The 27,346-nt window shown below is 36.8% G+C and overlaps 2 protein-coding genes and 1 long non-coding RNA gene across 4 annotated transcripts; 2 read left to right on the forward strand and 1 right to left on the reverse strand.

Annotated features, from left to right (window-relative positions):
- The first annotated feature begins 1,879 nt into the window (after window positions 1–1,879).
- On the forward strand, window positions 1,880–5,575 carry LOC111885059 (helicase and polymerase-containing protein TEBICHI). Of its 2 annotated transcripts, XM_023881351.3 has the most exons (10): window positions 1,880–2,253; window positions 2,343–2,663; window positions 3,133–3,500; window positions 3,573–3,762; window positions 3,833–3,943; window positions 4,308–4,417; window positions 4,495–4,603; window positions 4,680–4,831; window positions 4,943–5,092; window positions 5,166–5,575. In XM_023881351.3, the coding sequence occupies exons 4-8, from the start codon at window positions 3,673–3,675 to the stop codon at window positions 4,749–4,751; spliced, it is 492 nt and encodes a 163-aa protein (XP_023737119.2). In that variant the 5' UTR covers window positions 1,880–2,253; window positions 2,343–2,663; window positions 3,133–3,500; window positions 3,573–3,672; the 3' UTR covers window positions 4,752–4,831; window positions 4,943–5,092; window positions 5,166–5,575. The 2 variants fall into 2 exon arrangements, with proteins under 2 accessions (XP_023737119.2, XP_042752298.2); XM_042896364.2 differs by having other exon boundaries at window positions 1,880–2,663.
- A 2,722-nt stretch (window positions 5,576–8,297) lies between these two features.
- Window positions 8,298–9,615, reverse strand: LOC111885063 (uncharacterized). Its single transcript, XR_002847984.3, has 3 exons — window positions 9,206–9,615; window positions 8,830–9,029; window positions 8,298–8,666 (listed from the first exon to the last, which is right to left on the reverse strand). It is a non-coding gene; the product is annotated as an uncharacterized LOC111885063 (long non-coding RNA).
- A 12,691-nt stretch (window positions 9,616–22,306) lies between these two features.
- LOC111885062 (uncharacterized) lies at window positions 22,307–22,888 on the forward strand. The gene has a single exon (XM_023881353.1). The coding sequence runs from the start codon at window positions 22,307–22,309 to the stop codon at window positions 22,886–22,888; it is 582 nt and encodes a 193-aa protein (XP_023737121.1).
- Window positions 22,889–27,346: the final 4,458 nt, after the last annotated feature.

The following is a 27,346-nucleotide window of genomic DNA, read 5'->3' on the forward strand; positions in this document are numbered from 1 at the left end:
ACCATCTGCCTTCGGTTCCTTCTTGGGCTCTTCAACCTTCGGTTCATTGTTAACTTTTTCTGAACTATAACTCCCCTGCCAGTTTCGATTTTTGTTGCTGGGGAATCTTTTCTTAATGAACCTCTTGGGGTTAGACACCATCATAGCATAATCCTCAGACGTGAGGTCATACTCCTCCAGGTTGAGGTCTTCGTCCTCCATCACAACTTTACTTTTTGACAAGAGGGCCAGCGAACCTAGGCTTGAAACAACGTTCTTTTCCTGCAGCACAATCTTCTCCTGGGACTTGAGAATACCCACCAGTTTCGCCAAAGAATATGATTTAAACTGCTCATGGGCTTTAACTATAGACACCACTGCTCTCCACTCTGACCTTAGACCATTTAAGAACGTAACCTTCTGCTCGATAAGCTTCCTTTCGATGTCATGTTTGATCATCTTGCTGAGAAGATGATTGAAGCGATCGAACGTCTGGGTCACAGTTTCTTCGGCTCCTTGCCTGAATTCTCCAAACTCAGATAAGAGCAATGTTTGTATAGAGTGTTCAAGATCCTCTTCTGTAGAGTATAGTTCATGAAGTCTATCCCAAACTTCCTTTGCCGTCGTGCATGAGCTTACCAACCTAAAGGTGTCGGACTGAAGGGCGAATCTGATCAACCTTAGCGCCTTGATATTGCACTGGAATTTGTCCTTTTCATCTTGCGCAATATCTTTAACATCCTTCAGCAGATCATTATACTCCTTTTGAGTTTTAATAATCCTCGACGTTGCAGAGTGAGAAAATGGTCCATTGATAATTGCTTCCCATATGAGGTATCCATTATCCTCAGATCCTATAACATAGTCTTCGAAGTGATGCGCCCAGACTTCATAATCATGGGTATATAGGATGGGAATCTTCGTGGTTGAACCGATGCTGTTGGAAATATTGATGGGATTCGATTGCGACTCGTCCATTATGATCGAAAAACCTGTTCAAAGATCAGACTTGTAACAACTCAGATTAGGGCAAAATAATAAATATCAAGATACGTCAATAATGAGATGACGGCTCAATAAATATCAGTAATTGCGGAAAAACCCTAATTGAAACCTTTTCACAGAAAAGAAGTGTATCGATTACACAGCCTCCTGCTCTGATACCAATTGATGAGATTAAAACTTAATCTAGAAGATCGATTAGATCTTAAACAGGTAAATAAATATTAAACAGTAAGAACGAACGCAAAGCAAAGAACAACTCAAGGATGAATCAAACGTGTCGAATGATTATAAAATAAACCCTCAGAAGAGCTTGATCAAGAACATCAACTGTAGAGGGTTAGAGGTTTACAAGAACGATAAAAGAAATCTGAAAATACTATCGTAATCGTTACTTCTGAATTGTTAACCTAATATGCATGCAAGCATATCTTTATATAGTAAACCTAGCAAACTCACGGTTGGACATACCCAAAACCGGAGCACAAAATAAATGGACTAACAACCAAGCCCAATGACGCAATCTTCAAACGAGTCTTCAACTCAACAACTATGTTAGATGCTTAGTGACAAAAAGAATGGTCACTATATTAGATGTTTAGTGACCAAAAATAATGGTCACTGACTATTTTTATTCAAAACCACAACCTTACTCTTTTGTTATTGAAAACTACTTAAATGGGGAAAAACAATTAGCCACTCAATAGTGGTTACTGATGAATTACAAATAAAAAACAATTAGTGACTATAAATTAGTGGTCATTGATGAATTACAAGTAAAAAAAATTAGTGACTATAAATTAGTGGTCATGGACTTTATATATATATAATTTTCATTTAATAAAAATTAAAATATTTTTAATTAATATTTTTTATTTTTGAAAATGCCAACAACTTTGTTTTTTTTTAACACATAATTTTGCAAAGAGTTGTTATATAACTAGACAGCTGTCAGTTTATTTGATGAATATATTTTTATATAAAAGCCTTTTACCACGTAATAAAAATGAATACAAATCGGACCTTTTTACGATCCATTAACCCGTGTTTTCCCCGCTCCATCTCCTGATCCCGTCCGGATCTCCTCTGCCACCATCAAATTGATTATGCCGGCGAATCTCTCTTACAGTTTGCCCTAAATCAACACACCAACGATCGGCAGTTCGGAACTAAGGTCATCGATCCATCGTTGCTCCATACCCTCCCATCGACGCACCTCTGTTCTCAAATAGAAGTCAAACATATACTCTTTTCTCCGCTCTGACCATCGATGTAGCTACATCTATTGCTCTCATGTCGCATACATAGCTTTCTTGCTAATCAATTGTTCAATTGCTAATAAATCGGCTTCCTAATTCCAGGAAATATGATTACATAGCCTACATCGACTACGTGGAATCACTTGACGCGCTCTTTCTCCTCTTCCGGGTTGTGTATTCATCTATTGCCCTTCGACCTATATTTTCAGCATCTAGGGACTGCAGTTCATCTTCTCCCGCATTCAATAGCATCTGCACAACAGTTGTTCGATGAAATGCTCACATGAATTGAGAGTGCGTTTCTACTGTGGGTCTGCATCTCGTTCGACTTATTGCACATATAGTTCCGGTACAAGTTTCTTCCTAAAGTTTCCTGCAGGATTGGTTGTACCTGAGTATATCATCTCCGTTGGTTCATAATCGGTGAGCTCTCTCTCTCTCTCTCTCTCTCTCTCTCATTTTTCTGAATTTGTCAAATCGATTTCTCTACGTTCTACCACAACTGAATCACTTGTTCGTCCTCAATCGATTTCTACGATTAGTTGAGTTTCTTTTGCTTTCTGTAAAGTTGTAATTGTTGACTTCTGTTTTGCTGAGTAATTTGTTATGATTTTTGTGAAGTCTGCATATCATCGGTTCATCACCCTTTCTGATTTTTGATGATACCTGATTGTCGAATCTTCAGCTCTATATAGCTTCAATTCATAACTTTCCAGTTCTGATTTTTGTTGAGACTTCATATTTGATCAGTTGATTGTTTATTTGTTCTTGGATTGTAAATCAATTTCAGATTGTTTCTAAATTCTGAAATCTTGTTGATTGTTTCTGAATTCTTGCTGATTGCGATTGTAACCACAAATTATATCTTTTTTGACATTCACTTCACAAAAAGATCTGAATTCAACTCGATTGTCCACAACGGTTGCTGTAAGCGCGCAGCTCAAACAAGAGCTTTGTCGTCAGTTCTCTTGAAGTTACTAACATCCGAGAAGCTTCTAGAACCATTAGTAACGATCGAGATGCCATTAGTGAATGTTCTTTTTGATATGGAAGTTTTCGGAATAGGTGTTGACATGGAGGGGTGTATACAATCGCGTCTTGTGATTGGTAAGAAACTGAGATCTCTTGAATGTGAAGCTTATAAATTGGCGGGTACGTGGTTTTCTTTGTACACGTCAGCAAATTAAAACTGCCAGTTCGGGAAGGGTATAAAGGGAAACAACACCCCAGTACTGACAAACATTGTTTAGAATTATTAAGGTACATTTTTTTAGCGTAACAACTTATTAGATGAAGAGATGATGATTGTTTGTTTATTACTTTGTTTTTAAGGTTTGAGCATCCTATTGTTCCTATTATTAAAGAACACCAGACATTAGCCAAGCTTTTAAACTATACATTGGGTTCCATTTGTTCACTTTCTAAGTTATCTATGAAGACTCAAAGATATACACTTCATGGACATTGGCTCCAAACTTCAACAGCAACAGGAAGGTTATCCATGGAGGATCCCAATCTTCAGGTTAATATCTTCTCTTCTTCTTATTTTCTTCCATTTTCTTTTTTGTTTTTCTTATAAATATTTCTTCTAGTGTGTCGAGCATATGGTTGAATTCAAGATAGATAGCAATGAAAAAGAAGGCGATGATTCAGACATGGAACTCTACAAAGTAAATCCTTGTTATTTCTTCATTCCAACTCAGGTGAATATTTATTTTGTTCTGATAATTACAAGTTATTCAATTCGTTAATGTATAAAATATAAAGGGTATATATATATATATATATATATATATATATATATATATATATATATATATATACAGGAAACTGGTTATTAGTAACTGCTGATTATTCTCAGATAGGACTGAGATTAATGGCTCATTTTTCTAAAGACCAATCACTAATTGATCTTCTGACAAAGCCTCTTGGTGATGTGTTCAACATGATCACTACAAAATGGTCAGGAAAAGAAGAGTCTTTAGTGGGCCCAAAGGGCGAGATCAAACTAAAAGATTGATTTATGGGATTTTTTATGGTATGGGTGCAAATTCACTTGCTGAACAGCTAGAATGCGGTCCAGATGATGCTAGAGACAAAATTCAGAGTTTCAAAAGATCTTTCCCTGGTGTTGCTTCTTGGCTTAAAGACGTTGTTGCAATCTGCCATAAAAAAGGGTAAGATATAATCAATAATTTATTATTTATTTGTTTACTTATTAATTTAACATATGTTAATGGTATTTGTTATATAGTTATGTGGAAACTTTGATGGGAAGGAAGCGGTTTTTGGCGAAAGTAAAGTTTGGAAATAGTGAAGAAAAATCAAAAGCTCAGAGACAGGCTGTGAATTCCATTTGTCAGGTACAATATTTAAAAATATCTTATTTTCTCAGTTTAGTCATTTATATTAATTTATAAACTGCTGGTGTTTTTGTAGGGATCTGCAGCTGATATAATAAAGGCTGCAATGATAACTATACATGTTGTGATAGGTGAAGGTGTTGACTAGTCAACGCCTAGCAATAGCATCCAATTTGCTTTGCTGAAAGATTCCATATGATTAAGGGTCGGTGTAGAATCCTTCTACAGGTCAAATTCAAAATTGTTATTCTTCATCATATTTTCATAAAAGTTAAATTATTATATTGGAAGATGGCTGAAGGGTATGTTGGACATTTTGTAATCTTTAATGCTTTTCAGGTACACGATTTCTAACAGACTGCAATTCATCAATGGAAAAAGAAAGAGTTCATTAATGGAGAAGAAGTATCATTCATTGAATGTTACAAGATTTGACATTTTTCGAAAAAGAAAAATCCAATGATCAATGAGAAGGCCGAAGAAATTTGGGTATTTTTAATATCTTGACATATTTATGAATAATTTTTGTTTTACATCTAATGTAAATTGTTTTGTTATGCAGAATGGATTGCTAAATGAAGAAGCTTCTTCTTCTTGTTCGCCGGCTGAAATATGCATGAAAAAAATACAATTCGTGTAATTGGAAAAGTTACAAATGGAAGTGGAATTGGAAAAGGAAAAATCAAAAGCCTTGGAGGAGGAAATTCGAGTAATTAAAGAAGAGCAACTACAATTTCAAGAAGAGCAGATCAAATATCAAGAGGAGCAAAATAAGAAAATGGAATTTATGATGAGTGAGCTTTCACGTTTATCTCAATTGCATTGATCAATTGAACTTACTTTTCTTATTAAATGAGCTTCACCCGGTTGATCTTTATATGTTTGTTGTTTGAAATATTGGATAAAACGTATGGATTTTTTTTAAATTGACATTTAATTTTCATATTATAAATGTGAAGATTTATTTGGTTATAGGATATCTTTTTCTTTTGTCTAATTGGATATTGTTATATTTCATATTTTAAATGACATTTAATATTTCAATAATTTCTTAATTATTGACCCATTTTTGTGTCTAATAGGATAAATCAGTGATGACTTGGTATAGTCGCTATCAGATTAAACAGCGACCACTTTTTGTGGTCACTAATCGGATTAAACAGTGACGACTTTTATTTGTCACTAAGTAGATAAAATAGTGACAACTTGAATTGGTTAGTGACAATATTTAGTGACGAAGTGGGTCGTCACAGATTTAGTGATGAATATATTTTAGTCGCTGCTTAGTGACCATATTTATATTTGGTCACTAAATTGGTTTTGTGATGGACCTATAATGACCAAAAGTGACCATTGGAATTTTCGTCACTAAATCATTTAGTGATGATTTATTCTATTATCAGTAACCATATCATTTTGGTCACTATTTGGCATTTTTTTTGTAGTGCAATGAGCACTTTTGATTAAATTTCAATCCTATATTTTTCATTATTATATCAAATTGCTGACATCATTTTTTTCAAACAATTACATTTAATTACGAGAGTTTCTCTAATGAATATTGTTCGTATTTTAACTCCTTTATTTATAGCTTTTGGCTTCAAAATTAAAATACATTTAGTTTTTTTCTTTTCTTTTCTTTTTTTTTAAAACCCATTAAATAAGCATATCAATAATTTGGTCATTAACCTATAAAATCTAATCTAATTCTATTAAATCAACAAAATATTTGAAAGTCAAAATTAAAGTCTACTAATATTATTCATAATTTATCTTCCGGTATATATCTCACATAATATCAATTTGAGATAATGATTTTGAATTTAAAACTTACTAATTGAGCAAGTCAATTAATTTGAAATTTTGACTCAATATAAGTGATATTTTTTTTTTCAAATGAATAGCTGAAAATCTTCAAGATGATATCTTAGGCTTTTAATTTTTTTTGAAAGATATTGAAGTTGTTCATACGATTTTGGATTGAGTCCTATGATTTACAATGTTCTTCTTCAGCGGTCTTATTCTCTAATTCTTTTTTTCAAGTTATTTCTTTACCCTATTCTCTAGCGGTCTTATTCTCTAATTCCTTTTTCAGGTTCTTTCTTTACCCTATTCTCCTTATTCTTCTCTAATTTCTTGTATTTACTATGTTCTTATCATCTGTTATATTGTATTCATGTTGAGAGGTCAAGAAAAAAAATAATCAATTTATTTTAAGCATATTAGTTTCATTCATTTAGTTATAGAAACAAAATTATATATTTTGTATTGATTTTTTTAATGTGTTGATTTATGTTTGTCAAGAGAAAGACATAAAATTCATTTTAATGCATGATGGCTAAACTCATGGAACGGACCAAAAGCAAGATAAAGAAGTTTTTTATTGTGACACTTAAACTTGCATGAACAAATAAATATATGTTCTGAGGTTTTTAATAATTCTTTTATACATATTATTATATTCTTCAAATATATATTTTTTTAATTTTATATTATTGAATTTGTTTATATCAATGGTTTTAGTTTCAAAATTACCATTCGAGTACAAGACTTTATCGGTGTGGTGTCACTTACATTATTTGATCATGACACAACGAAACTTCTGGAAAAAACCGCACAAGAGTTGCTTCAAAAGTTTTATAAGGTTATCGATACTAACTTCATTTATATAAAACTAATTTTTTACTTTTTGTGTATCTATTTTTATAACCATTTTTTTAAAATTTTTAGGAGAGTAATATGGAGATTTATCCATCTGTTTTGAATGTACGTTTGGATAAAAAAAGTATGTGTTCAAAATTCAAATTCACAATATAATTTGAAGAACAAAGTTGATGGTTATGCAATCTCAAACTTCACTGTTGATAATACAATCATTGATGAATTGGAAAAAAAACTAACATTGAACATGAAACATTCTTTTACGAAGAATACTACAAACACTACACTTATTAAATTTCGTTTTTTATATTTTATTTGATCAACTAACATATTTCTATGTACTGTAAATGTAGCGCCAGAATCTGATTCGTTTAACGTTTTATTAGCAAAATTCGGATCTCAATACACATTAAATTAGAAGGTTTTAAATATAATATAACTAAATCTAATATTTTAAAGCAAGGTTGCAGAAATCGCTCGATGGTAGCTCAGCGGTGGACTGGGGTCAAGAGATTAATCGGCTAGGCAGAGATTAATCGGGGATCATTAATTATTAAAACAATTATTAAAAAATTAATAAGTATAAAATTAATCCTAAGAATATAAGTAAACAAATTAACAAGTTAATAAATATAACATTAATCCTAAGAATTAAAAAAGTTATCACAAAGTTAAACTAACGAATCTAGTTTTTTTGTTTGTGCATATAGATTGAAAGTTACTTCCACACTATTAGAAATAATTTCGGATTTTTGTTCGTGCATATAAATTGTAAGTTACTTCCACACTATTAGAACTAATTCCATGAGGCCTTTTAAATATAAAAAGATATGGGAAATACGGTTTCTCAAAAAAATTAAAACAAAAAACTGAAGATTGCAAAGATTTGTATTTAGAAATATTGGACTTGGATGTAATGATTCTTGTAAACCCACCAATCTTACAACACGATGGAGAATTATAACAAAACTACCCTCAAGGGCAAATTGGTCAAGAGACTAACCAAACAGAAATAGACCGATAACCAACAACCTGAGCACTACAAAATCAATTTTATGCATGTAATTTAACATTTCAGTACAACAAAAGAGATCAACAATGGTAAATGGTTAATTGTAGGTAAAATACACCAGGCTCTATGAATTAACATTGTAAATTCAGTTAGAGATGAACAATTACTTTAACTCTATACACAGCAGGTCCAGGGAACACACAACATGACTAAATCACCCCCAAGGGCAAAATGGTCCAGACTTGGATCAAAAAGAAAAAACCACTACCCTGAAATCATTCCTTAGCATTGACGATGACAGGTCCTTCATAATCAACAAATACAATTCACAATTCCAAAACAAGTTTGAGCCCTGCACAACAACACCTTCATATCTGATCACATTTGCATCTGATCACATTTGTATCCGATCACATTTGCAAGCCACCGCCAGTAGAATTCGTATTATATCACAATTTTTAAAAAGTAAACATATCAATGTAGGAATGATAATAAACCAATAATAATATCCCAAGATGATTGATAAGAGAAATAATAGATGAACATAACATACCACCCATCCAGAGCCTTGCACAGCAACACCTTCAGCATTCATCTTGATCACTCATTCGTATCTGATCACCTTCAACATAGCAGCACAACATCCGTTTCTTTGAATCGAACTCATCTTGAAACATTCACATTCAATTTTGACCACTCATTCATATTTGATCACCAATTCTGACTTGAAATCATATTCACTTTTGACTTTCACTGCATTGACCATTGAATTGAATTACCGACAATCAGCAAAAACAATTTTCTGAAATCGATTTTCAGATCAAACAAATCTATTCAACAATAATCATCATCTTCAACCACCTGTTACGTAACCTAAGAAGAAGCGAAGAAGAAAAGAAGTAAAGAAAAAAAAAGATGATTTAAACCACCTGTTGTTGAGGTTCTTCACCTTTATTTTTTTCGATTCGACCTCATATTTCTTCACCCTTCATTCGACCTAATCTCCTTTTCACCAATCCTTTCCATATTATCCGATTATTGATTGTTGATTGGGTTCGGTACTTACCGTTTGACGATGCTCAGTTTGATGTCGTTCCTTTGATGTCGTGGCAGAAGATGATGATAGAAGACTAACCGAAGTAGGGGAGGAGTCGGAGTCGAGCAGGGGAGGAGTCAGACCATCAAAAAAATTAGGGAAGAACGGGATGCAAAAGACATATATGGAAGAGTAAAAATTAGAGCATCCCACATCGAAGCTAGGAACATTATATCAAGGAAAAATACTCTATAAAAGGGAATCCTCCTTAACAGAACAAATGCACTTATGTTTTAGGCAAGCTAGTTCCTTTGAGCCGGTGCGTCCTTTAGAGTCAGCTACACCGATTTGGTTCGAGTTGGATTGATTTGGTCTGAGTTGGGCCAGCTTTGACCAATATTGACCAAGCCGCCTAGTTCTACAACCATGTTTTACAACCATGTTTTAAATACTTTAAAATATTATTAACTTTAAGATTGACATAAAAAATTATTTTCTACATTTAAAATGTTGTTTCGTTTATTGGTGATAATGTCACATCTGCTTCAAATCTTGATAAAAGCACTGCAACAAGTCCATTAACTAAGTGGACATCCTTAAAAAAAGTTTATGGACATGAAAAATTAAAACACAGCCGGGAAGATGTTTACGGTGTTGATAATCTAACAACATTGTTCTCAAACAAACGACCATCAACATTAATGCTATATCATACTTCTGGAGAAGGAAAAACAAAACTATTAATTCCAAAGCAAGAAAAATAATATATGATTTTTACGATTTTGTTTGAGTAGTTGAGTGATTTGAATACTACTGATTTCATATTTTGTTTACATACTATTTGGTTTTGGGGTTTGATTTTTGATGACTTTGTTTCATACTATTCACTTTTTGGTTAGAATTTGATCATTTGAATACATTTTGGGTTTTACAAAATGCTGAATTATTCATTTATTTGTCTTTTAGGTTTAAACTCAGATGAATTTAGAAATTTAATCATATTTTACTCTATTATTTTGTTTAATGTGAATTTGTCAACATTGTTACAATGTTATTCATTACAACTTCAATATAAATATTAGAAAACTACCACTTTTTTATGAAATTGTCAATTTTTATAAATCTTTTAACCGTTCTAAAAATATTATTTGGAATTATTGATAAATTTATTAGAAAATATTTACCATTGAAATATTATTATCTATAGATATTAATGATATCCTACAATTTTACAAATTTATATAATAAAACTCACTATAATGATACTAGAGAGAGGCGAAGACTGATACATTTACATTTACAAAATAGATGATTGAATTATATGTCTAAAAAAGAAACTCCATTTCATCATCTAAAGCAATAAAGACTTTTCATTGTGTTTCACTTATACCTTTTCCACTCTTAGATCAAATTGTTTATGTTATCTTGACCAATGTTTGGTCAAACACGTTGTCCATCAATGTTTCTGCTCAAATCTTCACCAATTTCCTCTATCCCTAAAATAAAATTCAAAATTCAAAAATTCAAATCCTCCTCAAATTTAAAGTCGTAATTTATGCACTAATCATCCTATATGTCTGCAAATCAACATGATATATTTGCTTAAAGATTCTATTTCTTTCTCAAATTAGATCGAAGGTACCAAAATCTACCAAGGGAAAAACATTCACCTTGCATTTAAATCTTATTAATATAGTAAATACCTCAAGTTTTGAGAGTAATAATAGGTTTGATAGATGTTAAATTACAGTTGCTCGATTTCTAACTATCTAACTTAATAATTGCATGTATTTATTCTTAAACTTACCGTTTTTATAATGTTATTGAATATATTTACTATATTTAAGTTTAAATTGCAGATAATTTTACTTGAAAGTGATGAGCTGTCTATATTGAAGCTTGAGGATGATGCAAAACTCTAAATATCTTAGTGGTAATATCTTATCTTATATGCTTAATAATTGAGTATTTCAAAAAAAAATTCCATTAACTTTGATAACAAATTTGTTGAATTAAGCATATTTTAATGTTTATAAATTTGTTTTCTATACTAACTTCTACTTATCATCATGAAGATGAGAAAACATTAACCATGACTATATTGAAAAGTGCCAAAAATATCTTATTGGTCATACCTTTCTGACATGATTTACAAACGATCTTTGCTCCATTCTTTGTTGTTTATTTATATTGTTTTTGTGTATTTGATTAGTTTCTTCAAGAAACTCCATTGTCCATTTATTTTTATAATTTTTTTGAATTAAGTATAATTTTATGATTATAAATTTGTCCATTTTCTATTGATTAATCAAGTGTAAATGAATTTGAAAAACTGTTAAATTCCATATTCTATAATGTAATTTATGCACTAATTGATCAAATAATAATACATGTCCAAGTGGTTGGGTACCTCCAGGACAATAAGCAAACATGTAAATTATAAGCAATTTCACAATATTGTATTTTTTACTAGCTTTAAATTAACAATTACATTCACTTGCTTTAGATTCTTGATTACTCATATAGGTTTGTAATAAAATAAAATAAATTGAAAAAATTGTTCAGCGAAAACTAAATTTTTTGAAATTTGATGGAAGTTTGGTTATATATCAATTTATACTTCTTTTTGTGTTGTCATGTTTGTTGATTTGGATATGTAGGATTCATTTGAAGTTTCATTTATCTACAAGAATGTTAATGTTCACATTCAAGTGGGAACAATCACAACTGGTAAGCATTCTAAATGATTTTTCACTATAAGATCTTCTCGTGGTCTATAGAAGAATCGTAGCGACTCTATGAATAATTTGATGCATTTTCAATGAAGGGTCACTCTGTTAACATTCGTTCTCTAAAGTTTTTATCTTATTTTCGATATAGATGCGTGTCACAACAATAAGGCAGAAAGAGGTGTTAGTGGCCATTAAAAATGAAAATGCAATATATAATTTAAGAATATTATATAAAGTGTAAATTGTAGATCTGTGATATTTATTTCTATGAAAAATATGTTGTTTGATTGCCAGGTTACATATCTGGTTTTTTTTTTTTTTTGTAATTTGATTTTGACAAGTTTGATCTAAATTTAATAATTGAAGCAGGTAGGAAATATATGTGCTAACGATTTTGCATTAATATTGCCTTCCAGAAACCAAACAACTGTAGCCTCATAGACCGTTCCCTCATATCTTGGTAGGTCTTAGCATTTCCCCAAATTCGGCTGCAAGAAGTCATGGATGCACTTCTTGAATTAATCCTCTAAACTGAATTTTATTTGTTAGTTGGATGTAGTGACCAAAATGCAAGATTTGTGAAAGTTCATTATTATTTATTAGTGTTAACCTTTGTCAAATTATGAAACTACTATTATATTTATGTTCATAACATGTTTTATTCTTGTAATAATTTCTTTGATCAGAAGATATGCAAATGTCATTGGGTGTAGCCTGAAAAACCATATTATAATTCTTATAAGGAAAAAAATACTTTAGAAATTGACCAAATTAAAATATATGAATTTGATGTTTATGGTTATGACAATGCACTTTAACTGTAATGTTTATCGAATTTCTTTGCAGAATTTAACGTTGCTGGTATATACAACAACTTATTGTTACTTTTGGTTTTACAGTGTCAACATGAAAAGAGTCATATGAGTCTCCATCGGGTTGATACACCGAAAAAAGTCAATTCAAAAGCTACTACACAATATGTTTTCATCAAGAAGTCACATCATGTTGTGTAAAACAAAGATCACGTGGATCATTTGTGTTAAAAGTTACTGTAATAAAAAACCAAATTGTTCTAATATAAATATTAAATATTTTTATTTAATAAGTTTGGTTCAAAAACTCTATGTAACATCCCAAAATAGCAAGAGTAGAGTTGAAGGGCTAAAAGTGTTATTTGGGAAAGAGTGACTCGGCGAGTCCATGGCTGGACTCGGCGAGTAGAGTCGCGACTTGGTCGCGTGTTAAGTAGCCGACTCGGCGAGTCGATAAGATGGACTCGCCGAGTAGGCGCTGGGTGGAGAAAACCCTAATTCTCGGGGTTGAGCCCTATATAAGGAACATTATGTTCCTTCCCCAGCCTCTTTATTTCCCTCTTGAGTTCCAGAAACCCTAAATCGCGGAGGAGCTCCATTGTTGAGTGGATTGGAGCATTGGAGAAGTTTGTTGAAGGAATTTGTGGGAATTGAAGGCTTGGGGCAAGGGGATTTGCTTGGATTCGAATTTCATTGCAGTTGGGACGTCCATTGGAGGTAATATCTCGTTCTTGGACTCATTGTATGTTGTTTCTTCATTTTGGGGTTTGTGGGATCTTGTCTATGGATGTAAATGGAAGTCTAGAGGTTAGATCTGAGGTTGCTACCTCAGATCTGGAATGGAGGAGAATCAGAGAGCATGAAAGTCCCTGTGTTGGAGTGTTTAGTGAAGCTTGCATGTCCCAAACCCTAGTTATAAGTGAATAAGGCCTAGATCTCTTTGGATTCCCGTAAAGTTTGCCACTTTACGTGATGGATGAGTTGTATGAGGCTAGATCTATGTTTTGGATCATTTGCATGGCCTGGAATGCTTCTGAATGGATTCAGATCGGTGGTACTCGGCGAGTCACATGGGTGAACTCGGCGAGTTGCTTGAAGATGAGCTGGGACTCGACGAGTTGGAAGAACAACTCGGCGAGTCGGATGAAGATAGCCTTGAACTCGGCGAGTTGTATGAACAACTTGGCGAGTAGGTTGATGAAAGCCGTAGACTCAGCGAGTCTGTTCTTGGACTCGGCGAGTCTTGTCGAAGAGTTTCGATATTCTCTGGTTGAGTCGAGAATCGGTGAGTCAAGGGATGACTCGGTGAGTTGTGTGCGAGTGGACTCTGAGTTGTTGGACTCGGCGAGTCTCGGGGTGACTCGGCGAGTTAGGTCGCGGATTGAGAGGAGTTCTGATTATGGGAACTCGGCGAGTCATAGGGTTGACTCGGCGAGTAGGGTCAGTCAGGAGTTGACTTTGACCTTGTCTTTGACCAAGGGTTGACCAGTGGTGTCCAGGGGCATTTTGGTAATTGTTGTTTGTTGCTTTGAGTTCAGTGCATTGGCGGTTGTCCAGTGGTGGGAATCGTATCAGTGACCGGAGTAGCTTGGATTATCTGTTCAGTCGGCAGTTTCGAGGTGAGTTATCCTCACTATATCAACGGGGTCTAAGGCACCAAGGCCGGCCCTTATCGGATTGAGATCCGGGTAGTTGTTATTATGTTACTGCTTTGATATGTTTGCATCCTGTGAGTTAGGATGGTATATGCTAGAGACCTGATTGAGATCGGTATCCTTAGAGATAGGGAGATGCTATGTTAGTGACCTGTTAGGTCGTATCCTGGTTAGGATGGTGGTATGTTATGTGATCTGTTGATCTGCTTGTTGACTGTGAATTGTTAGATGATTGTATGTGTACGTGCACATGGATGTTTGGACTAGAGTTGGGTTGAGGCGGGTCCTGTTGTGTGCAGTAGGCCAAGATACCCAGGGCGGACCGGTTGTCCCGTAGGCCCAGCAAGCGGTCCGGATAGGCTGTAGGTCCTGATAGGGGCGGACCAGACGTGCCGAAGGCTCGGAGAGTGGACCAGACAGACTGAAGGTCCGGTGCAGGCGGACCAGTCATAATGTAGACTCAGATAGTGGACCAGTGAGATTGAAGGCCCGGGAACGGGCGGACCAATCACACTGCAGACTCGATGTATGCGGATAGACTCAGAGGGTGGACCAGGTGGACTGTTGGCCGATGCGGTGGACCAGTCACACAGTAGACCTGGAGAGCATGGCTGTTCTGTGATCGGATATGTTATGGCATGTTATGCGTGTATGGTATTTGTGATTGGTATTTTGGGGGTATCTCACTAAGCTTTCGGGCTTACAGTTGTGGTTTCATGTTTTTCAGGTTCTTCAGGAGATCGTCGCAAGGCGAAGGCGTGATCGTACCGCTCCTCATGATTTTGTAGTGTTGTGATTCTGGGAACACGTTAAATGTTTTGTATTGAAAACCTTTTGTAAAGATTTTATGGAGTCGAGGTGTTTTTGAAAATTTTAAAATTTGTTGTATTTTTCGGTCGTTACAAGTTGGTATCAGAGCCTTGGTTTGAGTGAATTGGAGAAACACTCGTGTGACTCCAGTCTCAAATCGAGGAGAGTTTTCAAAAGAGTATTTAAAAATGGTTTTCAAAATGAGTAAAGGAGGACGCGAAGGTACGATCAGCCGGAGCTAGTAAGCAACCCCAAAATACCATGCATGTTATGTGTTTTTGAGCTTTAATAGAACAGCATGCTAGTGTTAGTCTAGGGATCTTTAGGATTTCATGATATGTTGCCTGATTTGTGATGCCTGTAGCCTAGGGTCCCTTATGGGAGATTCTCAGTGTTTCTCTAGTGGTGAGGGTTGATCGTTGTTATGCTTGTTCTCTAGGGTTTTGTGGGAGTACTTCATACAAATGTGGGTAGGTGTGGAAGGTAGTATGGGCCCGTACTACTGAAAGCACAGGACCCATACGCATATCAGGGAAACCATGATCTCTAGGGTGGGTTGAGAGAGAGAGTTGGATCCCAGGGTGTGGGAAGAGTCTGAGATTTTGTGTGGTGTTTCCTTTCAGTATGGAGATTCCGAGGCATGATGAGAGTGGATCCGGGGTCAGGATCGGGAGCTGGAGAGAGAGTTCCGGGCGAATCGATGCCGCCCGAAGTTATCGGTCAGATGAGCACGAGCGAGTTGGACGCGAGGATTCGTGAGATCCTGCGTGAGGAGATTGCGGAGTTGTTCCGGGCTGAGTTGCCAGAGCTGTTTGGGTCGATTAAGACCGCCATGGTTGAGTATTTTGATGAGCGCTATGCGGCTCTCACTGAGACGGCTGCCGCGGCAGCTACATCAGCTGTAGCAGCGGCAGGGGGAGGAGCTAGTCGGGGCTTTCAGTATCGGGACTTCGATAAGACGAAGCCTTCCACATTCGACGGAGTTCAGGACCCGATTGTTGCCATGAGGTGGTTGTCAGACGTGGAGGGGTGTTTCTTCACATGTTCATGCCCTGCTGATCATAGGGTGAGGTGTGCTCTGAACCTGTTGAGGCTCGGGGCGAAGGATTGGTGGAGATTGACCACGGGGTCATTTTCGGATGCATAGAGGGCTGCGGTCTCGTGGGATCAGTTCAGGGAAATGTTCAGTACTCGTTATGTTCCGCAAGTTGAGAGGGAAAGATTGGCTCAGGAGTTCCTTGAGCTGAAGCAGGATTCAGAGTCGGTGACTGAGATCACCAGGATGTTCACTGAGAGGGCGATGTTTTGCCCAGAGTTCGCTTCGGAGCAGGCCCAGATGTCCCGATATCTGAGCATGCTCAAGAGGGACATCAGACAGTTTGTGTCCGCGCAGAGGTGCGAGACCTTGTTGGAGTTGCAGGAGGCCGCTAGGCGGCGTGAGTTAGAGATAGAGTTGCAGATGCGTGAGTTGAGGCAGGCTCCGGTGCAGTCGCAGCCGGCGCCAAAACGGTCCAAGACCGTTGATGTTAGAGTGGGGGATTTGAGCAGCCACACTTGTGGGAAGTGTGGGAAGGGTCACACCGGGGTTTGTAGGACCAGTGGTGCATGCCGCAAGTGCGGAAGGGATGGGCACTATGCGAGGGATTGTCGGCAGTCAGCGCCAGTTCGGTATTTGAGGATCTGCTATCATTGTCATCAGGTTGGGCATTTGAGGGCCAACTTTCCACAGTTTGCTGCAGGATCGGTGCAGGCTCCAGCACCGGCCACTTTGAGGATCACAGGTGGAGGTCAGGGTGGAGCAGAGCCCCCGAGGGCTCAAGGTCGTGCTTATCAGCTTGCGGCAGAGGAGGTCAGGGCAGTTCCGGATGCAGCTGCGGGTATGTTTCTTTCTGGTTATCTTGTTATCTTGTGATTATTGTGATGTAATGTTCATGAGCCAGTATTTTGTTTGGTTTTCGTTGTGATATGCGTCGTTTTGCGGGTTGGAGTTTTTGGTTATGGTTTGGGTTTCGGGATTTCGTTTTGGTATCCGTTGTTCCCTGAGGGTTGGTATGGTTTTGGTTTGATGTTTGTGCTGTCATTGGTTATCTTTCGTGAGGATTATTAGTGGAGATGCGGCATTGGGTTGAATGTCGGGTGGCATCTGCAGTCGTGGAGATCGGATTCTTTTGAGCGGATTGATCAGTGAGGAGATGTGTTTTGCGGAGGGTTATTTATGATTATGATAAACAGTCAGTGTGTAAGTGTTCTCTTTGTGTGGATTGTTCTGGAAGGTCGTTAATGGCGACCGGTGGTTGTTGGTCAGTGCTGTAAGTGGGGGAGAATTGGGAAAATTCTCCGGGAGATCGATGAGTATTTGAGGGTGCTTAGCTGTTGGGATCCAGCAGTGTTCTGTCAGCCCAGGGTATAGGCTGACAGGAGCGAGTGTCGGGCATGCGGGGCGGGATACATACCTAGGGCATAATATTGTGGAGGGCCTGAGAGCAGGCCGGGATCGAGTATGTATGATGGAGATAGAGTTCGGAACCCCTAGAGGGCTAGAACGGTATGCATGGGAGGAATCCTGAGGGGGGGATAGCTTGGAATGTTGGTTGACAGTTGAGCGGTCCGGATAGACTGAAGGCCGGAAGGCGTACCAGTCAGACCGAAGGCTCGGAGAATGGTCCAGCCAAACTGAAGGCACTGAGAGCGGTCCAGATTGGCTGAAGGTTCTGAGAGAGTGGTCCAGATGAACTGAAGGCCTGGTGAGGCAGTCCAGTCATGCTGGAGACTCTGCAGGTATTGTTGGATCAGTTTGAGATTGCTGATTGTGTATGTTGCAGCGTGATTGCATTGGAAGGTCTGGCCCTGGGTAGTGATCTTGATGAGTTGAGATAGTGCATGGGCTTGAGAGCCCCTATGATGAGAGCCAGAGCATGTGTGTCGGATCGATAGCGGATACGCAAAAAGGGTGGTGTCGCGTAGGGCAAGCACCGTGGTACTTGTTGGAGTGGCAATGTGGCCAAGTGAATTCCTTGGAAAAGAAAGAGAGAAAGGTGTGTAACTACGAAAGGGAGTGCAAGTTCACGAAAGTGAAAGCTGCAGAGCAGAGTTAGGATTAGAGTATTTCGGGTATGGTTTTGAGCATCGTGTTCGCGGCAGTGGAGTAGAAGCTCATCCGGTTTGGGATGTCTGCTGAGGTTGCGGAAGAAATTCTGCAGGTGTAGAGCCAAGAGGCTTGGAAAGGATGCAGGGGGAGAGTCCTGGGCTCTCAGTGTGATTATGTTCAGGGTATTGGTTATGTATTAGTGGTTCATCCTGGGGGATGTTTGAGGGTGTCATCAGTGTATCGGGTTTTCCCAACCTGAGGGTGCTGGAGCTAGTTCAGCATGTGTATGTGATTGTAAGAGGAGGACTCATGGGAGTTGCTCTGAGATAGAGAATGGGTTTTTCAGTCGTCACGGAATGGATAGAGTGGGATTCGGATCGGGGATCCGATGGTTCATGGTTTTCTAGCCTTTATGATTCGAGTGATGGTTGTGCGTTGGAGGAGTGTTGCATTATGGGTAGTTCTCAAGGGATTAGTGGAGTTATCAGAGGGTGGATCCGGTGCCCTAATTGAGACGGTGGTCAGGACACCGTGAGTAAAGGAAAGTGTGCTCGAGTTTCGGTTGGATATGCTTTGAGGGACCTAGTCTGGTTGAGGCCAGGTGGCGCGTTGCGGGAGTATTTCTGGATTGAGCTGCTATAGGCTTCAAGGGCGAAGCCTAATATAAGTGGGGGAGAATTGTAGCATCCCGAAATAGCAAGAGTAGAGTTGAAGGGCTAAAAGTGTTATTTGGGAAAGAGTGACTCGGCGAGTCCATGGCTGGACTCGGCGAGTAGAGTAGCGACTTGGTCGCGTGTTAAGTAGCCGACTCGGCGAGTCGATAAGATGGACTCGCCGAGTAGGCGCTGGGTGGAGAAAACCCTAATTCTCGGGGTTGAGCCCTATATAAGGAACATTATGTTCCTCCCCCAACCTCTTTATTTCCCTCTTGAGTTCCAGAAACCCTAAATCGCGGAAGAGCTCCATTGTTGAGTGGATTGGAGCATTGGAGAAGTTTGTTGAAGGAATTTGTGGGAATTGAAGGCTTGGGGCAAGGGGCTTTGCTTGGATTCGAATTTCATTGCAGTTGGGATGTCCATTGGAGGTAATATCTCGTTCTTGGACTCATTGTATGTTGTTTCTTCATTTTGGGGTTTGTGGGATCTTGTCTATGGATGTAAATGGAAGTCTAGAGGTTAGATCTGAGGTTGCTACCTCAGATCTGGAATGGAGGAGAATCAGAGAGCATGAAAGTCCCTGTGTTGGAGTGTTTAGTGAAGCTTGCATGTCCCAAACCCTAGTTATAAGTGAATAAGGCCTAGATCTCTTTGGATTCCCGTAAAGTTTGCCACTTTACGTGATGGATGAGTTGTATGAGGCTAGATCTATGTTTTGGATCATTTGCATGGCCTGGAATGCTTCTGAATGGATTCAGATCGGTGGTACTCGGCGAGTCACATGGGTGAACTCGGCGAGTTGCTTGAAGATGAGCTGGGACTCGACGAGTTGGAAGAACAACTCGGCGAGTCGGATGAAGATAGCCTTGAACTCGGCGAGTTGTATGAACAACTTGGCGAGTAGGTTGATGAAAGCCGTAGACTCAGCGAGTCTGTTCTTGGACTCGGCGAGTCTTGTCGAAGAGTTTCGATATTCTCTGGTTGAGTCGAGAATCGGTGAGTCAAGGGATGACTCGGTGAGTTGTGTGCGAGTGGACTCTGAGTTGTTGGACTCGGCGAGTCTCGGGGTGACTCGGCGAGTTAGGTCGCGGATTGAGAGGAGTTCTGATTATGGGAACTCTGCGAGTCATAGGGTTGACTCGGCGAGTAGGGTCAGTCAGGAGTTGACTTTGACCTTGTCTTTGACCAAGGGTTGACCAGTGGTGTCCAGGGGCATTTTGGTAATTGTTGTTTGTTGCTTTGAGTTCAGTGCATTGGCGGTTGTCCAGTGGTGGGAATCGTATCAGTGACCGGAGTAGCTTGGATTATCTGTTCAGTCGGCAGTTTCGAGGTGAGTTATCCTCACTATATTAACGGGGTCTAAGGCACCAAGGCCGGCCCTTATCGGATTGAGATCCGGGTAGTTGTTATTATGTTACTGCTTTGATATGTTTGCATCCTGTGAGTTAGGATGGTATATGCTAGAGACCTGATTGATATCGGTATCCTTAGAGATAGGGAGATGCTATGTTAGTGACCTGTTAGGTCGTATCCTGGTTAGGATGGTGGTATGTTATGTGATCTGTTGATCTGCTTGTTGACTGTGAATTGTTAGATGATTGTATGTGTACGTGCACATGGATGTTTGGACTAGAGTTGGGTTAAGGCGGGTCCTGTTGTGTGCAGTAGGCCAAGATACCCAGGGCGGACCGGTTGTCCCGTAGGCCCAGCAAGCGGTCCGGATAGGCTGTAGGTCCCGATAGGGGCGGACCAGACGTGCCGAAGGCTCGGAGAGTGGACCAGACAGACTGAAGGTCCGGTGCAGGCGGACCAGTCATAATGTAGACTCAGATAGTGGACCAGTGAGATTGAAGGCCCGGGAACGGGCGGACCAATCATACTGCAGACTCGATGTATGCGGATAGACTCAGAGGGTGGACCAGGTGGACTGTTGGCCGATGCGGTGGACCAGTCACACAGTAGACCCGGAGAGCATGGCTGTTCTGTGATCGGATATGTTATGGCATGTTATGCGTGTATGGTATTTGTGGTTGGTATTTTGGGGGTATCTCACTAAGCTTTCGGGCTTACAGTTGTGGTTTCATGTTTTTCAGGTTCTTCAAGAGATCGTGGCAAGGCGAAGGCGTGATCGTACCTCTCCTCATGATTTTGTAGTGTTGTGATTCTGGGAACACGTTAAATGTTTTGTATTGAAAACCTTTTGTAAAGATTTTATGGAATCGAGGTGTTTTTGAAAATTTTAAAATTTGTTGTATTTTTCGGTCGTTACACTCTAAAAATAAATCTAACTAATATTTTTTTGTTAAAATTTTAACTAAATCAATGTCACCTATTAATGTGATATATATTTAATGCGGGTTATAATCTAGTAATTATTAATAATAGATTTGTAAATATTTATTTTCCTAATGTTTTATCTTTAACACTATACGGTATGGGGCATTTGCTTCTACGTGGAGGGGCTCAACGACGTCATAATGAGATGAACATCGTCCCTCCTTTCTCGTTTAGTATCGTTATGGCGTTTCTCGTTGCAGTCTTCACCCGATGAAACGAGTAAAGATTCGACCATTTTTGAATTCAAACCATTTCGCTATGGTCAAATTAATTAAAAAAAGATAACTTGGAAATTAATTATTCTTTTCCTATATAAATAACTGCTATTTATACAATTTTTTTCCACACAATTGATCTCTTTCTCTCTACAATTTCAGTTATCATCCAAAAAATTATGGATCCTTTCGACTCTCATCCTATGATTTTGATGATGATATATTATTCATGATGATGTATCAATATCACATTAATGAGCAGCTACAACTAGACCCAGCCCCACTACTAACAAGACGTGCGATGTTAAACAAAAATTACGAGGAAGGACATGAAGATCTATATCGTGATTACTTTGTGGATAATTTTGTATACAGGTTGAAGGACTTCAAAACAAGATTTCGTTTAAGTATGAATGTGTTCCCATGGATTGCCAACGCCTTGGAATGTCGCTATCGTTTCTTTAATCTTAATACATATTTACTATACTTTTATACAAAATAAATACAAATGTACTACATGTTTCTTTAATTTTAATACAAATGTACTATAGTTTTAAATTGTAGTTAATTTATGTTTTAGGTATGAATTTTTTTCAATTGAGAAAAATTTATACCTAAAACATAAATTAACTACAGTTTAAAAATATAGTACATTTGTATTACAACTAAAGAAACATGTAGTACATTTGATGGCTATAGGGGAGTCACCCGACACCATGGACGACTATATGAGAATGTCCGAAAGAACCACAAGGGAGAGTTCGTATACATTGTCAAGAGGTGTGGTTGAAACATTTGGAGACGTATATTTGCGAAAACCTTCGTTGCATGATTTGCAAGAATTGTATGTGGTGCATGAAGAATGCCATGGGTTTCCCAAAATGATTGAAAGCATTGATTACACACATTGGAAATGGAAAAATTGTCCAGTAGCATGGAAATGCCAATATACAAGTGGTCATCACGGATCGCCTTCGTTGGTTTTAGAGGTTGTTGCTTCTCAAGATTTATGGATTTTCCATGCATTTTTTGGGGTTGCGGGTTCCAACAACGACGTTAACGTTCTTGATCAGTCGCCAATATTCAACGATATTTTGAATGGAAAGGCCCCGGATTCTCCTTTCACAGAGAATGAAAACGAATACACCTATGGATATTACCTTACAGATGGAATGTATCCTCAGTATTACACATTCGTGAAGGCATTCCTACACCCGTTAGAAGGAAATTTTTTTTCAAGAGAAGACAAGAAGGAGCACATAAGGATGTGAAACGTGCTTTTGGAGTGCTAAAGGCGAAGTGGCACATAGTTGAACATGTGGCACAACCATTGGACTTAGAAACTCTACGATATATCATGTATGCATGTATCACAATGCATAACATGGTAGTAGAAGATAAAGGACGAAATATTGCACACTATATCCCAACGGAGCCGAGACATGTTTAATTTCAATCAGGAACAGAAATACAATCAACTTTGAGAGGATTTGGCGGATTTTATCTTTCACGGTAACGATAACGAATAGCGTTGTTTAGGAAAAATAATTTTTTTTACTGTAATGGTTTTTTTTTTCAATTGGAATGTGATGTGTGATTTAAAAGCTATGTTATTTTTTTAAAACATTATGTTTTGTTTATATATTATGTTTTATTTAAGATATATTTGTTTTAATAAAAAAAGAAACTCGAAAAAAAGAAATTATGAAATGGAAACAAGTTGGTGTTATAACATGCTTTCAACATGGTAACCATTTCCCCACTTGGTGTTATAATATCATTACTTATGTGGCATGTGAGGTGGCACCAATTTGGTTTTATGACTAGTTTCCCACACCTAATGGTCTAAGTCTATATTCTTTATTGTAAAGTTAATATGTAAAAATGATTTCAAAATATCAATAATTTTATTTCATTCAAAATTAATGATAAAATTATCATGTTGTACAATAAAATATAAAATTTAATAGATTGGAAAAAATAAAAAACAATATATATATATATATATATATATATATATATATATATATATATATATATATAGGGGGTGGGGGGAGAGAGAGAGAGAGAGAGAGAGAGAGAGAGAGAGAGAGATGAAGGTTCACTTGAAATGCATAATAAAAAAGACACGAATTAACAGTTCAGCATAAGTGTATAGATAATGGAGTAGCATAAAATTTGTATAAGCATGTACATGCTTCTTATAATACTCTCTCTCTCTCTCTCTCAATCTAAACTAATCATCTATACAAAATATGGGAGCTCTCTCAACCTACAATGTATACTAAACTAATATATATATATATATATATATATATATATATATATATATATATATATATATATATATATATATATATATATATAGGCAAACTCAACCCATAAGGTCTTCTACATGAGAAGTCTTCCACCTTCTCTAAGACCTTCACAATCACCTTATACATCAAAATAAGGGAAAGCTTTCTAAGTCAACATCCCATGGAGATCTTTGGAACACAACATTAGGGTTAGGTGTAGAGGTGTGTGGGTCTAAATATGAGCGGTGGGCCATGGACAAAGACAAGGATAAGATACAAGGACAAAACTATCAATTTGAAATGTGGTAAATATCCTTGACCTAAACAGACAATTGATCGGATGGTCACTACCATAGTTAATGTGCACATGTGTGTGCAATCATGAGCCCTTAAAGCTTATAAGAACAAATTCATTACTACCAACATTACCAATCAAATTGAAACTAGTCCTACCATTCCATTCAAGGCACTGTATGTGGATCTCATCTAGAAATACAAGATGAAAATGTCAAGAATGAAGGTACATCAGGCAAAGAAGTTGGCTTAAAAGCATGTATTAGGGGTTTATGCCAACAATATGGAATTTTGAGGGACTATGCACTAGAGTTTATGGAACAAAACCCATATACTAATATCAAAATTGATTGTTATGGAAAGCCAAATCCAGAATCGGAAACAAGGATGTTTAGGAGAATTTTCATTTGTTTAGGTGCATTGAAGCTAGGTTTTAAGGCTAGTCAAATGGATTTCATAGGTTGGGATGGTACTTAGTTGAAAGGACCCTATCCAGGGAAAATTTTGACAGTTGTTAGGGTAGATTCCCATAATGGGGTATACCCCCATTACATACCCAATTGTTGAAAATGAAACCACACAATCATGCACATGTTTTTTATAACAACTTGGTGATGATCTCGATCTTTATGCTAATTCAAACTTCACTTTCATTTCGGATAAGCAGTAAGTACATATTATAACAACTTTTTATTTTTTTTCTTATTTAGTGAACTAACTTTTGAAATAATTAGGGCATCATTCTTGCAATTTCCAAACCTTTCCCTCAAGTTGATCATATGTTCTATTTGACACATTAATGAAAATATGAAGTGACGATGGAAGGATAAAGAGCTAATTGATTATGTGTGGAACTGTCCAACTACTACTACTTTGAGGCATTTTGAGAAATCTTTGGAAGAGATGAAAATTTTCTATGTCAAAACTCATGATTGGCTGCTAAAGATTCATCTATCTTAATGGGCAATATATTATTTCTCAAGAAAAATATTACATTCTTCATTGAACTTTATATTGTATTGTTATTATTTGGTTTCATTCTTATTGTATTATGTAAATTAACACAGAGCGCACATACTAACATGTTGTTAAATAACCTGTGTGAGGTTCTAAACTCAAATTTGAAATATGGTAAGGAAAACCATTCATATATTGTTTGGAGTTCATTATAGAGTATTTGACGAAGAGAATTTGCAATGTTTAAAGAGAGATTGATAGATGTTGTTGGATTAATGTCTAAGTCCATAACTATAATGGGTAAGACTTGACCCGACCCGGCATGGTCCATTTGGGTTGCATGGCATCATGCATTTGGATAGACTAAAATGAGAGAAATAACACTTAAGGTTTGTTAATATATTATAAGTTCTAATATATTAATAAGGTTATTTAATTAGTATTGATCAAGAATTAATTTGGAATTAATTAAGTGATCAAAAGGAGACTAATTAAATATATGGGTTGATTGTGTAAATCATTCATTCTTATATATGTGGGCTTGTGATCCAAGATTCCTTATGTTGGACTAAGTCCATGGGGTAACCCATGGATGCTCCATTGAGGTTAAAATCCATGGAGCATAAGGAATGGGTAAAGTCATGAGTTACATGGTGTAACCCTAATAGCCACCATATAAAAGAATCCCATGGCTCAAGAAATCGTGCACTATGTGTGAGTGTGAGGGCTAGACGATTTCAAGGAGTGTTCAAGTTTCTCTCAAGTTATTCCAAGTGTATTTGGTGTTGTGTGAGCCATTTGAGGTGTCACACTTGGGGCACTAGGCACTCAAGCTTCATGAAGACTTTCTACATCAAAGAGGTATGTGTTCTATCTTGTTATATTCATTGTTTTGTATGCTAGATTAGGATAATACCTTGGAAGTTCATATTTGCATGTATAATAGAGAAAACATAGATCCAAGGTATTTAGGGTTGCATGTACACTTAGGAGTGTTAGAATGCTCAAAACCCAACAGTGGTATCAGAGCCACGGGTTGTTTTCTGTTATATTGATGCAAATATTTTATTTTCAAAGTTGAAAAAAAAAGGAAAAAAACATGAAGTTTGTCAAATTTTAAGATAATTACTTGTTCTTGTGAAAAACTAATTATTTGTAAAATTTGATAATTTGCTTTATGAGTTGAATTAGGTGAAATTTAATAAAATATAAAATGATATGATTATTTTATTTGTTTTAAAAGTTTGATCTAAAGAGTTTTATTTTTTTTTAGACCTCCATAAGTTATTTGATCTAAAGAGTTTTATTTTTTGAAACCTCCATAAGTTATGGATATGAAAAGGTTTTAAAAAAAATTGATTCAAAGTTTTTATGGAGTTACAAAATTTGGTGTTAATGTTTTAAAGGATTCCATAACATAAGAATAAGTTATGGATCACCAAAAGTTTTTTGTGTTACCTTGTTTTATGAGTGAATTTAGATTAATGAATAAAATTATGTGATAGTTGGTTTTAATCCAAATTAATCTAAAAGAAGTTCATAAAATGTGTTTATGTAATAGTCAACTTCATGTTTACCTAAGGTAAAGAGATCGGCCATAGTCAACTCGGTTGACCAAATGGTAAAGAGAGAGGCTAAGTCTGAGATAGTCTCATTATCAAGGGTCCATTGCCAAAGGAAGGGGCATTAATTGCGAAGCTGCCAAATTTACCTAAGGATGTTAAAGTCAATAAGTTTGACTCTACTTTAGGTAAAGTCCACTATCTAACTCTGCTAAATTTCTATTCTAAGATTCTTGATACATGATGTGACTGGGTCACATGTTGATGTTTTAAGAATCAAAGAAAAGTGAAGAAACTTAAAGAAAGAATATGTTGAATCTGATCGCGTAGATGGATTTATATCGCATAGTTTGAAGATTGGATTCTTGAGCTACCTCTTAGGAGTTATGAGATATTGCCAACATTGCTTAGCAATAGATAACAACAAGTTTTCATATGGATTGTAATGACAAGTTCTTCTGCAAAGTTTTTTAAAATAAAAGGAAAATTTTGATTTTATTTATTTTAAAATATCCTTACAATGGCATCTGTGGAAATTTTTGTTGCTTATAAGATTCCATTAAGAGCAAGGGTGGAAATATGAATTTGATTCTTTCATTTGTGGTAGTGTCTAGATCTA

The sequence above is a fragment of the Lactuca sativa genome, chromosome 7, assembly GCF_002870075.4.
Source record: "Lactuca sativa cultivar Salinas chromosome 7, Lsat_Salinas_v11, whole genome shotgun sequence".
Taxonomy (NCBI): Eukaryota; Viridiplantae; Streptophyta; class Magnoliopsida; order Asterales; family Asteraceae; genus Lactuca; species Lactuca sativa.

Excerpts from the sequence above, each read along its gene's own strand:
- LOC111885059 (XM_042896364.2), top strand. The coding sequence starts at position 3,673 with ATGAAGACTCAAAGATATACACTTCATGGACATTGGCTCCAAACTTCA. Across the intron at positions 3,944-4,307 it reads ATTTCTTCATTCCAACTCAG|CTAGAATGCGGTCCAGATGA; the intron begins GTGAATATTTAT and ends CTTGCTGAACAG. Across the intron at positions 4,604-4,679 it reads CTGTGAATTCCATTTGTCAG|GGATCTGCAGCTGATATAAT; the intron begins GTACAATATTTA and ends GTGTTTTTGTAG.
- LOC111885062 (XM_023881353.1), top strand. The coding sequence starts at position 22,307 with ATGGCTATAGGGGAGTCACCCGACACCATGGACGACTATATGAGAATG.